This window comes from Entelurus aequoreus, linkage group LG18 (assembly GCF_033978785.1).
Source record: "Entelurus aequoreus isolate RoL-2023_Sb linkage group LG18, RoL_Eaeq_v1.1, whole genome shotgun sequence".
Lineage (NCBI taxonomy): Eukaryota > Metazoa > Chordata > Actinopteri > Syngnathiformes > Syngnathidae > Entelurus > Entelurus aequoreus.
The window spans coordinates 50,882,490-50,899,183 of record NC_084748.1 but is presented as its reverse complement, the minus strand read 5'-3'; the positions used below and the strand labels follow the sequence as shown (position 1 = coordinate 50,899,183).

The following is a 16,694-nucleotide window of genomic DNA, read 5'->3' as shown; positions in this document are numbered from 1 at the left end:
GCCCATACAAGTATGTCAGGCCCATATAAGTATGTCAGGCCCATACAAGTATGTCAGGCCCACACAAGAATGTCAGGCCCACACAAGAATGTCAGGCCCATACAAGAGTGTCAGGCCCATACAAGAATGTCAGGCCCATATAAGAGTGTCAGGCCCATACAAGAGTGTCAGGCCCATACAAGTATGTCAGGCCCATACAAGTATGTCAGGCCCATACAAGAATGTCAGGCCCATATAAGAGTGTCAGGCCCATACAAGAGTGTCAGGCCCATACAAGTATGTCAGGCCCATTTGAGAATGTCAGACCCATTTGAGAATGTCAGGCCCATATAGGCCCTGTCTGACACTGTTTACACCTAAATAGTCCCCTCAAGAATACAACTGTGATTATCTCAGTCCACAGGTGTACTTTTATTTTGGTGATCACTAATCCATTTCCTGTGTGTGTGTGCTGCAGTGTTGTTGTGTTACTTTGTCTAGAGTGCCAGGTTGTTGTTAGTGAAGATGAAGTATTTTACTGATGACTGCTTCTCAACATGGGAGTGACAATGGTGGTCTTCATGACCTTGCCTTGGTCTTTGAGAGATCAGGAAGACATACTATGTATATATTTAATGAAGTAAGAACTTTCATTAGTGGACTGTGACTTAGTAACTAGTGGACTGTGACTTAGTAACTAGTGGACTGTGACTTAGTAACTAGTGGACTGTGACTTAGTAACTAGTGGACTGTGACTTAGTAACTGGGAGCGTGGGTCCAGTTTCAGGTCCCGTGAATATTTCATGGCCAGAGAGTCCAGAAGGAGGAGGGCCAGGTGTCTAATTCACTGCCAGCTTCTTCTTCATTCTCTCACTTTGAGTCTGACGAACACATTTGGAATTGTCTTTTTTCACCTCCACCTCTTGTGTGCCGCCAGCTGGAACTCTGCGGGGGACTGACGCCCATCTCAGAGAGGAGCACGCGGGCGTCCTGTGATGATGGCGAGGGCCACACTCAGGACGGCGTGCTAGCCCAGGCGGGCACTCGCACGCTGGACCGGGACTTCATCAGGCCGTACTACAACAACAACACGGTAGGTCACACCACCATGACTGCAGCTGCATCCAATACGTCCTTTACCACAGGTGCATGATGGGAAATATGACCATAGAAAGATGAAGAATCAGTGGTGGTAGCACGTGCACATCATCAATAGTGAGCATTGTTATCTTTATTTCAATGTACAAACATGTTTGTTATCTTTATTTCAATGTAAAAACATGTTTGTTATCTTTATTTCAATGTACAAACATGTTTGTTATCTTTATTTCAATGTACAAACATGTTTGTTATCTTTATTTCAATGTACAAACATGTTTGTTATCTTTATTTCAATGTACAAACATGTTTGTTATCTTTATTTTAATGTACAAACATGTTTGTTATCTTTATTTTAATGTACAAACATGTTTGTTATCTTTATTTTAATGTACAAACATGTTTGTTATCTTTATTTCAATGTACAAACATGTTTGTTATCTTTATTTCAATGTAAAAACATGTTTGTTATCTTTATTTCAATGTAAAAACATGTTTGTTATCTTTATTTCAATGTACAAACATGTTTGTTATCTTTATTTTAATGTACAAACATGTTTGTTATCTTTATTTTAATGTACAAACATGTTTGTTATCTTTATTTTAATGTACAAACATGTTTGTTATCTTTATTTCAATGTACAAACATGTTTGTTATCTTTATTTCAATGTACAAACATGTCTCTTTGGAACATAAAGTTACTCATCATATATATATATATATATATATATATATATATATATATATATATATATATATATATATATATATACATATATATATATATATATATATATATATATATATATATATATATATATGTATATATGTATGTATATATATATATGTATGTATATATATATATATGTATGTATATATATATATGTATGTATATATATATATATGTATGTATATATATATATATATATATATATATGTATGTATATATATGTATGTATATATATATATATATATATATATATATATATATATATATATATATATATATATATATATATATATATATATGTGTATATATATGTATGTATATATGTATGTGTATATATATATATGTATATATATATATATATATATACATATATATATACACATACATATATACATACATATATATATACACATACATATATATACACATATATATATATATATATATATATATATATATATATATATATATATATATATATATATATATATATATATATATATATACATATATATATATATATATATGTATATGTGTATATATATGTATGTGTATATATATATGTATGTATATATGTATGTGTATATATACATATATATATATACACATACATATATATATATATATATATATATGTATATATATATATATATATATATATATATATATATATGTATATATATATATATATATATACATATATATATATATATATATATATATATATATGTATATATGTATATATGTATGTATGTGTATCTGCTATCTGTGTCTTAGTAGATCAGGCCCAAAGTGTTTAGAGGAGCAGTGCTAGCCAGTGAGCCAAAAATCAAGACCTGTTAACTCATCCGTCTTAAGGACCGCACTAGCGCACAGCCACACTAGCTAGCAGGGTGTGTCCTCAGTGACCTTGAACAGGCGATAGAACCGAGAGAAGGGGTCAAAGGTCACAGTCATGGATGTCACCTTGTCTATTTGCTCGCTGGCTCATCCTCTTTACCTTTTTGCCGCACGCAGGAAGTCCCGCCGCATCAGCGCCTCGGCGCCATGGACGAGGAGGGCCCGCTCTCGGCCCCGCCCCCTGGCACCGGCTTTGAGAAGACCATCACCGTTGTCCGGGGCAACCGTAGCCTTGGTATGTCCTCCGTCTTACTCATGGCCACGGCGTCTTGGTGTGTGTACATGGCGCTCACCGCCTTCATGGGCGCCCGCCCGGAGGAGGAGTGGTGAAGCTAGAAATACCTTTTTTTCTGACTATCAGGCACACACCAGTATAAGGTCTGGTTCCATACATAAGGCGCATTAGAATGGTATGTCTCCTTGTGGTCTACATCAGGGCTTCTTAACCCTTTTGACCTCGGGGGTCCATGCTTTTCCACTACAGACAGACCCGGGGCCCACTCAAACATTAACACTGAAAATCATATTCAAATATTCCATCTAACCTACTTACAGTTCAAATGACATCAAATGTTACAACAAATATTACCAAGGCTTAGGTCAGGCGGATTACCAAATAAATATTCATCAAATACACCACAAACCAAAGGCTCATAAAAACTGATGAAAAATACATTTACATAGAATTATGCGGTCATAAAAGACACTTTAATCAAATGAATGATTAATAATAATAAAATGTCAATAAAATTGAAAATTCCCCACTTTAGTCATCATTTTTGCGCTTAAGAAATTAGTTAGCTCCAGACTTCTACTCTTTGTTTGATAATGCCATTACTGCCACAAGTGGTGACAAAGTGTACTACAACACAGCTGAGAAACACACTGGGGGCGCTCGCGGCCTCACAATGAGCCCCCGGCCCTACGGTTAAGAAACACTGGTCTACACAACATGTCACGGTGGTTCTTTGCTCAAAATGTTGCGTGGATGATGTTTTACACACCGTCTTTCTTTGTGAGCGCTCTTATTTACGTGCCTCCACTTCGACATCGTCTTCTCCCCGTCATCTTAGATGTACCACTAGTTTTTAGCACGTCCATAGCGGATCTACTGAAAGACATAAGTAAGAACTTTACACTACGTTATATTAGAAATGATGAATGTCACATAACAAGAAGATAGAGAAAAAGGAACATTTTCAGGACTTATGCAGATCCCCAAAACACATCAGCAGGTACCAGAAGGTAAGAAAAGTTAGCTTTGCATAATATTGCGAAACAAAACACCAGATAATGTCTCCTAATAGGGGCCATTTTGGCGTCCTTATACACACACCATAATAATACCATATGTTGAAGCACAGTACGTCTGACTATGGTAGTCGTAATGCTCCGACAAGCCATCAAGCGGTGCGACTTCGTAGCTTACCAAAGTCGTACCAAAACATTTTGACAGATGTTTGAGTGCCGTTTGTAATGTTCTATATTCTCAATGGAACATTTACATTTTTTCTTGTTGCTTGCTTACCTTGCTAGCATCGGTTATTGAACCGGCGTCAACCTGCAGTCCACACGTATCTCTTATGTGCGACTGCCATCTACTGCTCACACTTATCATTACACCATGTACACAATAAAAGTGCTTCCAGGTCAGTAAGTACAGCGTCCAACTATAGGGCGTACCGGTATATAAGCCACACCCACTAAATTGTAGAAGAAAATAAACATGTGTCCATATATTAGACGCAGATATAGATGTTGTGACGTGAGTTATTCACACAGAAAATGTATTTACATACCTTAACTGTTACCAAATGGTGTCTGGAAGATGGCAGTAAAACGGCGGATCAAACAAAACGGAAGTCATTGATGTCCTCATTCATCCTTTTCTAATAAAGTTCAAGATGTTTATCAGGATTCTTCTTCCTTGTATGTTGAAAATAAGTTTGCTCCTCCAAGTGGATCATTTTAGTACATTTGTTTAATCCCCTCCATAAGGTAGCCCCTGGCGAAGAAAAATGCACACATAAGTCGCACCTTTTGTATAAGATGCAGGGGAAAAAAATCCACACATAAGTCGCACCTTTGTATAAGACGCAGGGGGAATCCACGTATAAGGTGCACCTTTGTATATGATGCAGGGGAAAACACTCTACATATAAGGCGCACCTTTTGTATATGATGCAGGGGGAAAAAATCCACATATAAGTTGCGCCTTTTTATAAGCCGCAGAAAAAAAAAATCCACATATAAATCGTACCTTTGTATAAGCCGCAAGGGGAAAAAAATCCACATATAAATCGCACCTTTTTATAAGCTGCAGGGGGCAAAAATGCACATCTAAGGCGCACGTTTGTATAAGCCGCAAGGGGAAAAAAAATCTACATATAAGTCGCACCTTTGTATAAGACACAGGGGGGAAATCCAAACATAAGTCGCACCTTTGTATAAGCCGCAGAAAAAAAGAAAGAAAAAAAAGCACACATAAGTCGCACATTAGTATAAGACGCAGGGGGGGAAAATCCACATATAAGGCGCACCTTTGTACAAGCAGCAGGGGGAAAAAATCCACACATAAGGTGCACCTTTGTATAAGCCGCAGGGGAAAAAATCCACACATAAGGCGCACCTTTGTATAAGCCGCAGAAGAAGAAAAAAATCCACATAAGGCGCACATTTGTATAAGCCGCAGGGAAAAAAAAGCACACATAAGTCGCACATTAGTATAAGACGCAGAGGGAAAACATCCACATATAAGGTGCACCTTTGTACAAGTAGCAGGGGAAAAAAATCCACACATAAGGCGCACCTTTGTATAAGCCACAGGGGGAAAAATCCACATATAAGGCGCACCCTTGTATAAGCCGCAGAAAAAAAAAGAAAAAAAAAACACATATAAGGTGCACCTTAGTATAAGTCGCAGAAAAAAAAATCCACATATAAGGCGCACCTTTGTATAAGACGCAGGGACAAAAAATCCACACATAAGGCGCACCTTTGTATAAGCCTCAGGGGAAAAAAAGTAGCGGTTTATAGCCTGGACTTTGTTCTGGTTCTTTGGTCATCACCTTGTTCCCCTTTGATGGTGGCAGCATAGCACACCTGTGGAGTTAATGCTTCCGGTCCACTTCTCACAGAGTATTTGGAAATCTTGTTTATTGACATGACTTCCATCATCACTTTACTGAGCAAAACTCTTTTGAAACACACGACCAAAATGTTGTTAATAAAGTTTCTATCCAGCAAAACGGCTCATTTTCTGCCGTACAAATCAGACCAAAAGCAACTTTGTCAACAGCACCCGCTCGCTATACATGCACATAAGGCACTTAGCCAGTGATGCGTTTACAGACACAGAAAAAGTGGGACAACTCCAACACCACACTCAATGTGTCACATTCCAGGTGGTTACACTATGATTTACCAATCACATATTCTACTGTCATTTATTAAGAATCTTCATTTATGAATATCAATCATGAAATGCTGTTATTATATTAAATAAATACTAATAAAATATATATAATACAGGAATGTACCCATGCTTACATCTCATTGTGCAACATGTGAAGGTTACTGTTTGATGTTATTGTCATTGTAAGTGGGCCAAAACACTTCTATTAGAAAATAATGTCGTGGAAATGACTGCTGTCTTTTGATCGTAATAAGAAGAAGAGTACGTTGTTATTTAGTCAGGTGTGCTGCAGGCGTGGCCACAGTGTCGCTCCACTCAATGCTTGCTCACACACATTAGAGGGAACATAGTTTCCATGTGTGTTTGTTTTCTTGATAAAAGTGTGATATTATATTGCAGTCTGTCAGCTCCTACATGTACAATGCAGTACTTCTTTGTAGTACACGTGTGTGTGATTAGTGTACTCTCACTTGAAGTTAGCAACTTGCCTTGCTCATTAGAAATATGTTTCCAATAACTTAGTTGTATTAGTTCCTGCATGGTGTGACAGCAGTGTTTCACAATGTTTGCTAGCATTATGACTTGTGTTTTCTCTCTTTTGTCCCGTGCACTATGATTGTATTGTCATTGGAATCAAACACAATAAAACCTTCATTTGATCACTAATCAGCAGTCATTTCTTTGACCGGCTCCAAATTCTGTACGACCATAGTGTGGTGGATGAGACAGTGTGTGTGTGTGTGTGTGTGTGTGTTCTCGTATTTATAGCCGTCTTGAGACATGAAGAAGGAAAAGTATCTTCCATATGAGGAGGTGTGAACAAGTGATGACATAAATCAATAACATTGCATCTAATAGACAATGTCTCATTTGTGGTGACATCTATCAAAATGAGGGTGGTCCCAAAAAAATTGACCGTCAACATATGAAATAACAAGTGTGTATAAAAATTTGAAGTGCTCCCCCTCTGGCCAACATATGAAATAACAAGTGTGTGTAAGAAATTTGGCCACAATGAATTAAAAATAAATATGTATATAGAGACAGACTGTAATAACTTGAAGTAAATAATGAAGATTAAAAACCAATTACAAACGAAAAATTCAAAATCAAAGAAAAATCCTCACAATGTGTCAATTTTTTTATTTTAAAATTGGGAACAATTTCTCATATTTTTTCTGTTTCTGTAATATTGCAATATTTTCTCGGAAAATGATTACTTTTTTATGTAAAATTATTACTTTTGAATGCAAAATGGTGACATTTGTCATATAAAAATCTGACTTTTATCACAATATTGCCTTTTTTTTTTGGTTGTTCTTGTAAAATAGTGACATTTTTGGAGTAAAATTGTGACTTTTGTCATCATTTTGCCAAGTGAAATTACAATTATTTTTTATAACATTGCCAAAATGTTTGTTTTTATGATAAAATCGTGACTTTTGTCGAGTAGAATTACGACTCTTCTCAAAATTGCCAACATTTTAAGCTTTTCTTGTAAAATTGCGACTGTTATTGAGTAAAATTCCAACTTTTATCATAATATTGCACAAATGTTCTGTTTTTCTTGTAAAATTTGAACTTGCCTTGAGTAAAATTCCAACTTTTATTATAATACTGCCAAAATTCTAAGTTTTTCTTGTGAAATTATGACCTTTTTCTTGTGAACTCATTTTTCACAACAGGATTTTTTATATTTACATAGTATGTATATATTATTAATGTTGTAAATACACTTCTTTAAATATCTAGGAAGGCTGGTCCTAAAGAGGGAGGCTTTTTTATCAGGTCTAGAGAATGTGTGTGTGTGTGTGTGTGTGTGTGTGTGTGTGTGTGTGTGTGTGTGTGTGTGTGTGTGTGTGTGTGTGTGTGTGTGTGTGTGTGTGTGTGTGTGTGTGTGTGTGTGTGTGTGCGCGCGCGCGTGTGTGTGTGTGTGTGTGTGTGTGTGTGTGCGTGCGTGTGTGTGTGTGTTATTTACCCACTGGTGTAATCCGCCTCGTGCAGCAAGCTGCATTCAAGTGTTTGTGCAAAGCAGCATGTGCTACCCCTCTGCTCACCTGTGACCTTTGACCCCCGTGGGTGTGTGTGTGTGTGTGTGATCATGAATGTGTGTGTTAAGCTGCCTAGTGTCTCCCTCCATTATGCTGATGATGCCACGGTCAGGTGTGTGTTTGGGCTACTGTCTGGTCCACGCAGCATTAGCCACTAACCTGGGCGTGTGTGTGTGTGTGTGTGTGTGTGTGTGTGTGTGTGTGTGTGTGTGTGTGTGTGTGTGTGTGTGTGTGTGTGTGTGTGTGTGTGTGTGTGTGTGTGTGTGTGTGTGTGTGTGTGTGTGTGTTGGCAGGGATGTCGGTGAGCGCCATCAAGGACGGCTCAGGCATGTTGGTGCGCAGCGTGGCCCCCGGGGGCTCTGTCTGCCAAGATGGCCGACTCGGGCCGGGCGACGCCATACTGGCCATCAACAACGAGACTACGTCCAACCTGAGCAACGCCATGGCCAGGTCCATGCTGCGCAGAAACTCTGTCATCGGGCCAGAGGTCAGGTGAGGCATCGTATCACATTCAGTTTAACACACTTGTGTTTGTGCCTCATTCTTGTGAGAATCCTGCGTGTGACGGGAGCTTTAAGGGGGGTCAGTTTATCCAGGACTGCACAGATAATACTGTATTGGCATGCTAACCCTAACCAACTCACGGTTTAAGCCAGGGACGAGGCATAAGCTAACCCGGACCTGCTGGACTAGATTGTCAACATTTCCATTGTCTAAAGTCCTGAAGTGGACCAGATTGATGAATAATAATAATAATAATAGATTTTAACATTGAGCAAACAACCTCAAAGCGCTACAGTGCATTTAAAAAAACAACAACAACAACAACAATGCTAGAACCACAAATAGCTGCCAAAGTAAAATAAATAGTAATACAAATAAAATAAAAACTACAACAGCCTAATAGCTAGACCTAGCACACATATATCTAAAAAAGGCTTCTTTTTTTTAAAAAAAGAAGGGTTTTTTCACAGTCTGTGGTGCCCTCAGGTGGTCAGGGAGAGTGTTCCACAGACTGGAAAGCCCGGTCTCCCATAGTCTTGAGCTTTGTCATCGGAGGTTGGAGGAGGTTAGCCAGGTGTCGGGTGGAGGATTTGGGGGTGAGCAGTTCTTTGAGGTAGAGGGGGGGCATTACCATGGAGGCACTGGTGAGTTAGTAGGGAGACTTTGTATTCAAGCCTGAGTGGAACAGGAAGCCAGTGAAGGGATTTGAGAACCGGGTGCAGTACAAATACTGCACCACATAGTACCAAGCGTAGTACATGCCGTAGTCCAGGGGTCAGCAACCTTTTTGAAAGCAAGAGCTACTTCTTGGGTAGTGATTAATGCGAAGGACTACCAGTTTGATACACACTTCAATAAATTGCCAGAAATAGCCATTTTGCTTAATTTACCTTTAACTCTATGTTATTTTCAATAATTAATTATATTTACACTTAATTGAACGGTTTAAAAGAGGAGAAAACACGAAAAAAATGACAATTAAATTTTGAAACGTAGTTTATCTTCAATTTCGACTCTTTGAAATTCAAAATTCAACCGAAAAAAAGGAGACAAAAACTAGCTAATTCAAATCTTTTTGAAAGAATTTAAAAAATAATTTATGGAACATCATTAGTAATTTTTCCTGATTAAGATTAATTTTAGAATTTTGATGACATGTTTTAAATAGGTTAAAATCCAATCTGCACTTTGTTAGAATATATAACAAATTGGACCAAGCTATATTTCTAACAAAGACAAATTGTTATTTCTTCTAGATTTTCCAGAACAAAAATGTTAAAAGAAATTCAAAAGACTTTGAAATAAGATTTAAATTTGATTCTACAGATTTTCTAGATTTGCCAGAATATTTTTTTTCAATTTTAATCATAATAAGTTTGAAGAAATATTTCACAAATATTCTTCGTCGAAAAAACAGAAGCTTAAATGAAGAATTAAATTAAAATGTATTTATTATTCTTTACAATAATAAAAACATTTTTACTTGAACATTGATTTAAATTGTCAGGAAAGAAGAGGAAGGAATTTAAAAGGTAAAAAGCTATATGTGTTTAAAAATCCTAAAATCATTTTTAAGGTTGTATTTTTACTCTAATATTGTCTTTCTGAAAGTTATAAGAAGCAAAGTAAAAAAATTAATGAATTTATTTAAACAAGTGAAGACCAAGTCTTTAAAACATTTTCTTGGATTTTCAAATTCTATTTGAGTTTTGTCTCTCTTAGAATTAAAAATGTCGGGCAAAGCGAGACCAGCTTGCTAGTAAATAAATAACATTTAAAAAATCGAGGCAGCTCACTGGTAAGTGCTGCTATTTGAGCTATTTTTAGAACAGGCCAGCGGGCTACTCATCAGGGGCCGTACTTATCAAGCTTCTTAGAATGACTCCTAAGAAGTCTGCTAAGAGTTGACTTAAGAGTAAATAAATTCTTGGCTGAAAGCTGCACTTAAAAGTTAGTTATCAAGCGTCTTACTCACACTTTCAGCGAAGTGTAGGACTGAATCTTAAGTGTCACACTCAGAGCTGAATTACGACATTACTATGTGCCGTAAACGCAATTTTAGGTGACGTCATTTCTGTGTCCATAGAAATGACCAATCACGGAAGGGAATCCGTTGTCTAAGAATAAAGAAATATCTTGGAAATATTGAAGTGGACAATGGGAGTGTATATTTTGACAATAAACTACAAAATAATACAAAACAAACTAGTCCCCGCCGGCACTCACGCTACCGCTCCCTCTCTTCTCTCGCCCACACACTCACTGACGTCACTCACCTCACGGCCACACACATACGCTACTGTCATAACATTTTCTTTCCAATTCATTAATTAGGCAACTAATTTGAAACTGGTGTGGGTGGCTCTATATATACTAGCCCACTGCAGACACATGCAGAAATCAACAAGGAATCGAAAAGTATTAAATCTGTGACAAAAATAATATCCGCTCTGTCTAAACGATACCGTTTGATCAGCTGCTCGTCATCAAAAAAAACTAAAACATTGTTCTGTTCCCTGAACGTTGGCGCACGTCTCTCTCGCCTCAGTGCCATCCCCTGCTGGCAACTCCTAACCACTTAAGACACCTCTGAAGGTCTCTTAAATATCGTGGAGAGTAGGAGTGATTCTTAGACTTAAGAACGTTGATAAAAAGCTTTTATTCTTAAGTTTGAGAGTAGGACTAAATTTCGCAAATTCTCAGGACTTAAGTGTAAAATGGCACTCTAAGAAGCTTGATAAGTACGGCCCCTGGTCCTTACGGGCACCGCGTTGGTGACCCCTGCCGTAGTACATCAAGTATGATGCAGTACTCCACTGAATACGAATAATCGACTTCATCCATTCATTTGTTTATAAAAAGGCTTCCTTTTCTGTCCTGTTGTTGCTTCCATTCATCGTTTCATGCGAGGGACTTTCTCTTGAGGGCCACGTCCCACAAAACCTCTTTGGAAATGTTTTCTCTCAAATTGCAATTTCATTCCATTTGAGTCGTAAAATGCATAAAAGAGTGAAAATAAATAGTGAATGAAGACATTTTACTTTTAGACTGTCAATCAACATGTTCTTGTCTCAAAGTGACAAACTTTACCACAATATTCAATTATTTACTTTCAAATATTTGTCTTTATGCAGACTTTTGTCTACATCCTGCTCTTAAAGGCCTACTGAAATGTTTTTTTTTTTATTTAAACGGGAATAGCAGATCCATTCTATGTGTCAAACTTGATCATTTCGCGATATTGCCATATTTTTGCTGAAAGGATTTAGTAGAGAAAATCAACGATAAAGTTCGCAACTTTGATAAAAAAAAGCCTTGCCTGTAGCGGAAGTAGCGTGACGTCACAGGAGCTAGTATTCCTCACAATTCCCCGTTGTTTACAATGGAGCGAGAGAGATTCGGAGCGAGAAAGTGATGATTACCCCATTAATTTGAGCCAGGATGAAAGATTCGTAGATGAGGAACGTTACAGTGAAGGACTTGAGAGACAGTGCAGGACGTATCTTTTTTCGCTCTGAGCGTAACTTAGGTACAAGCTGGCTCATTGGATTCCACACTCTCTCCTTTTTCTATTGTAGATCACAGATTTGTATTTTAAACCACCTGGGATACTATATCCTCTTGAAAATGAGAGTCCAGAACGCCAAATGGACATTCAGTGCCTTTTATCTCCACGACAATACATCGGCGAAATGCTTTAGCTACGAGCTAACGTGATAGCATCGTGCTTTAACTGCATATAGAAACAAAAGAAATAAACCCCTGACTGGAAGGATAGATAGAAAATCAACAATACTATTAAACCGTGGACATGTAAATACACGGTTAATGCTTTCCAGGCTGGCGAAGGTTAACAATGCTGTGCTAACGACGCCATTGAAGCTAACTTAGCAACCGGACTGCACAGAGCTATGCTAAAAACATTAGCTCTCCACCTACGCCAGCCAGCCCTCATTTGCTCATCAACACCCGTGCTCACCTGCGTTCCAGCGATCGGCAGAAGGACGAAGGACTTCACCCGATGCGTTTGGCGGCCCGGAGACGTAGGAAGTCAAGGTGAAGCCGGCGGCTAGCACTCCAACAAAGTCCTCCTGGTTGTGTTGCTGTAGTCCGCTGCTAATACACTGATCCCACCTACAACTGTCTTCTTTGCAGCCTTCATTGTTCATTAAACAAATTGCAAAAGATGTCCAGAATACTGTGGAATTATGAAATGAAAACAGAGCTTTTTGTATAGGATTCTACGGGGTACCATGACTTCCGTTACTCGGATTTCGTCACGCGCATACGTCATCATACCGCGACGTTTCATCCGGATATTTCCCGGGAATTTTAAAATGTCACTTTATAAGTTAACCCGGCCGTATTGGCATGTGTTGCAATGTTAAGATTTCATCATTGATATATAAACTATCAGACTGCGTGGTCGCTAGTAGTGGCTCTCAGTAGGCCTTTAAACTGAAGACATAGAAACTATACAGAGTTTATAATGTCGTCATAATAATGCAAGTAACATTTAAAAGAAAATACCATTTTAGTTGTCATTACTGTAGAATTTGTTTACCATTCTACTGTCATTGGAAGGTAAATAACTTTATCGGAAATAAATACACCAAAAATGAAGTGGACTCATTTCTGTGAGCAAATATTTAACTTAAATATTGAACATCTTAAAGTGTTTTTTTTTTTTCCTAGTTGGAAAAACAATGTCGGGCGTTGTCTTTTTGTTTGTTGCCATCACATGATCACGGCATCCTCGCTCTGTCGTCCGTGTTGATGGGCTCGTATTGCCATTGCAATTAGAAGGTGAAAAACATTTATCTTTGTAATCGTAGTTTTCTCTCTTAATTGGTGTTACTTTGTGACACTTCTCACTAGCGGGTTACGAGCAGGGAGGCTCCTCCTCTGGACTTCCTGTGTTCAGTTGATTGTACTGTTCAATAAATGTGCTCGGAGCCATGCACAGAGTGAGACTTCTTTCTGTATTTGTAAATACTGCATAGAGTAGGCTAACCCATGTGGTTCCTGTGGATGTGAACACAATTACTGTAGTGACTAAATAACATAGTGACTGAAACAGACATAGTAATGTGTAAATAATGTCAATAACTAGATGAACCATCTGTGGCTGTGAAGTGAACACTAGTAAGGTTGTAAATACTGTATAGAGTAGGCTAACCCATGTGGTTCCTGTGGATGTGAACACAATTACTGTAGTGACTAAATAACATAGTGACTGAAACAGACATAGTAATGTGTAAATAATGTCAATAAGGGGATGAACCATCTGTGGCTGTGAAGTGAACACTAGTAAGGTTGTAAATACTGTATAGAGTAGGCTAACCCATGTGGTTCCTGTGGATGTGACCACAATTACTGTAGTGACTAAATAACAAGCGATTGTGTGAGAGTTGACATATGATGTGACTTTTGCACTTTTAACACACATTCTCCCCAACTTTTGATTGATTCTGGAATCTTCCACTCTTTTAGGGCATCAAATACCACTCTTTAGGTCAATTGATCATTGGTCAGAATATAAGATGATCTTAAAGTATATATTGGAGTCTAAAGATGTATACATACAAGTGTGTAAGGCAGATATGGAAATAAACACAGGTCTGCCTATAATAATAACAACAACATTTGGCTACTCACACTCACCTGTGACCTCACCTGTGACCTCACCTGTGACCTGCTGCCATGACAAAAAAAGATCCTCTCCTATCAGACGTCTTTGACTCTAAAACCCAAAGACGTCTGAATTATAGTTGTAGTTCTAAATGTATGTACAAAGACGTCTGTATTCTAGTTGTAAATGTACCAATGCAGTATTCCAGTACTCATTAAATGTGTACTACTTTACTTCCTTTTTGGACAACAGCTTCTATTGTCCTAATTGACAATATTCATAATTCTGCATGCAGCTCAAGTCCAGAACAACAAAACAGGAAAGACCTTGTCCTTGTTCCTGTTTGTCTTCAGCTACTTCCTTTGACTCATTCTAACCCACTAAGGACACTTTGAGGGTTTCTCCATTGTAAATAATGTAGTAATAAAACTTCATTTCCTGTGCTTGAAGTGTACAAACAATACAATGACATCATACCTTTATGGAACAATGACAACGCCAACAATCCAACTTCACGTTGCTTTGACTGTTCCAGGAGATACTTACCCTAAGTAACATTTTAGTATGTTTAACTAACACGAGGAGAACCACAAACTACAACCATCTAAAATCATGTCAAATAATTGACACAAGTTCAAAAAAATAATAAAATAAATACATATTTTTTATTCCATGAAAATGTAGTAGTTTGAAGTGACGCTGCATCTTATACTCTTAGCAAAGTTATAATTAGTATCATTTTGTCCTTTTTACACCAAATATAAATTGTACTTTTTATGCAATTGTTGTCAAAGAGTGAAATTAAAAGCTTCTTCCGGGAGGCGACACTTGTGTATTGAATACAATATTAACACAAATGCTGCATTGCACATTGTATGCAAATGAATAATAATTAGGGATGTCCGATAATGGCTTTTTGCCGATATCCGGTATTCCGATATTGTCCAACTCTTTAATTACCGATACCGATATCAACCGATACCGATATATGCAGTCGTGGAATTAACACATTATTATGCCTAATTTGGACAACCAGGTATGGTGAAGATAAGGTCCTTTTTAAAAAAATTAGTAAAATAAGATAAATAAATTAAAAACATCTTCTTGAATAAAAAAGAAAGTAAAACAATATAAAAACAGTTACATAGAAACTAGTAATGAATGAAAATGAGTAAAATGAAGTGTTAAAGGTTAGTACTATTAGTGGAGCAGCAGCACGCACAATCATGTGTGCTTACGGACTGTATCCCTTGCAGACTGTATTGATATATATTGATATATAATGTAGGAAGCAGAATATTAATAACAGAAAGAAACAACCCTTTTGTGTGAATGAGTGTAAATGGGGGAAAAAACCGATACCGATAATAAAAAAAAACGATACCGATAATTTCCGATATTACATTTTAACGCATATATCGGCCGATAATATCGGCAGGCCGATATTATCGGACATGTCTAATAATAATCTCCGGTGTTGGGATTAATAAAGTGCAAACTTCAAATTTCTGTCTAAATAAAATACTTCTGTAAATAAAAATGTAGTATTGTACATTGTGTGCAAATTAATAAACGACAATAAAACACATTTTTGTACAGAACGCCACTACAATAGTTTAAAACAAATAAAGTGCACTTTTGTGCATGATGTCACACAAGATATTTCAATAAGTGCCACATAAAAATGAGCTGCATAATAGTAAATCAAATAGTGTACGTCCTTCACTATGTGGTAGGTTCCTGCGGACGTTATCTCCTTCTGTTCTTGACTAGTTTTTTCATACGGTGTTGGTCTGGAAATGGTTGCTTGGGCATTTTGTGGGTGTGGCACTGAACGGAGATGTTGACATGCGGAGTTTCAAGCACTCTTCATTCTCTAGCGGGTGACTTTTCAAATGATGCTACACATTAGCATTGCTGCTACTTTTTGTAGCAACACTTTTGCCGCATACTTGACATATTACTGTTGTCTGTTCGACATCTTCCCGCTTGAAGCCAAACCACCGCCAGACGATGGACCCCCTGCTGTTTTACTTAGGAATTAATTCTTCCTTCATTTGTTACCAGATTGGCACCTTCTCTCTCTCGTATTACCACTCGCACTTCTCCGCTGGCATCACAGCTAACGTTACCATGTCGCTACCTGTCTGCTCCGTGAGGGCGTATGACGTTGCACGCGCGACAGTATGTGACGTATGTAAGAAGGTGCGCTTGTTTTATGTCTCTGTGAGAAGGAGAGACGAGAAAGAGTGAGAAGAGCCTGTAGTGTAATGCCCGCAGCTAAAAGCAACTGCGTGAGAACGTATACTCCAATACAGGGCCGGCCCGTGGCATAGGCCGTACAGGCAAATGCTAAGGGCGCCGTCCATCAGGGGGCGCCACGC

General features: G+C 37.8%; 1 protein-coding gene across 2 annotated transcripts in view; it reads left to right on the top strand.

The window, feature by feature from the left end:
- Window positions 1-16,694, top strand: part of LOC133634244 (multiple PDZ domain protein-like) — a 137,801-nt gene that overhangs the window by 57,409 nt on the left and 63,698 nt on the right. For both annotated transcript variants that reach the window (XM_062027368.1, XM_062027367.1), the window contains exons 18-20: window positions 917-1,072; window positions 2,826-2,943; window positions 8,468-8,666. In XM_062027368.1, the coding sequence (XP_061883352.1) occupies window positions 917-1,072; window positions 2,826-2,943; window positions 8,468-8,666 (473 nt within the window). The remainder of the gene's footprint in view (window positions 1-916; window positions 1,073-2,825; window positions 2,944-8,467; window positions 8,667-16,694) is intronic.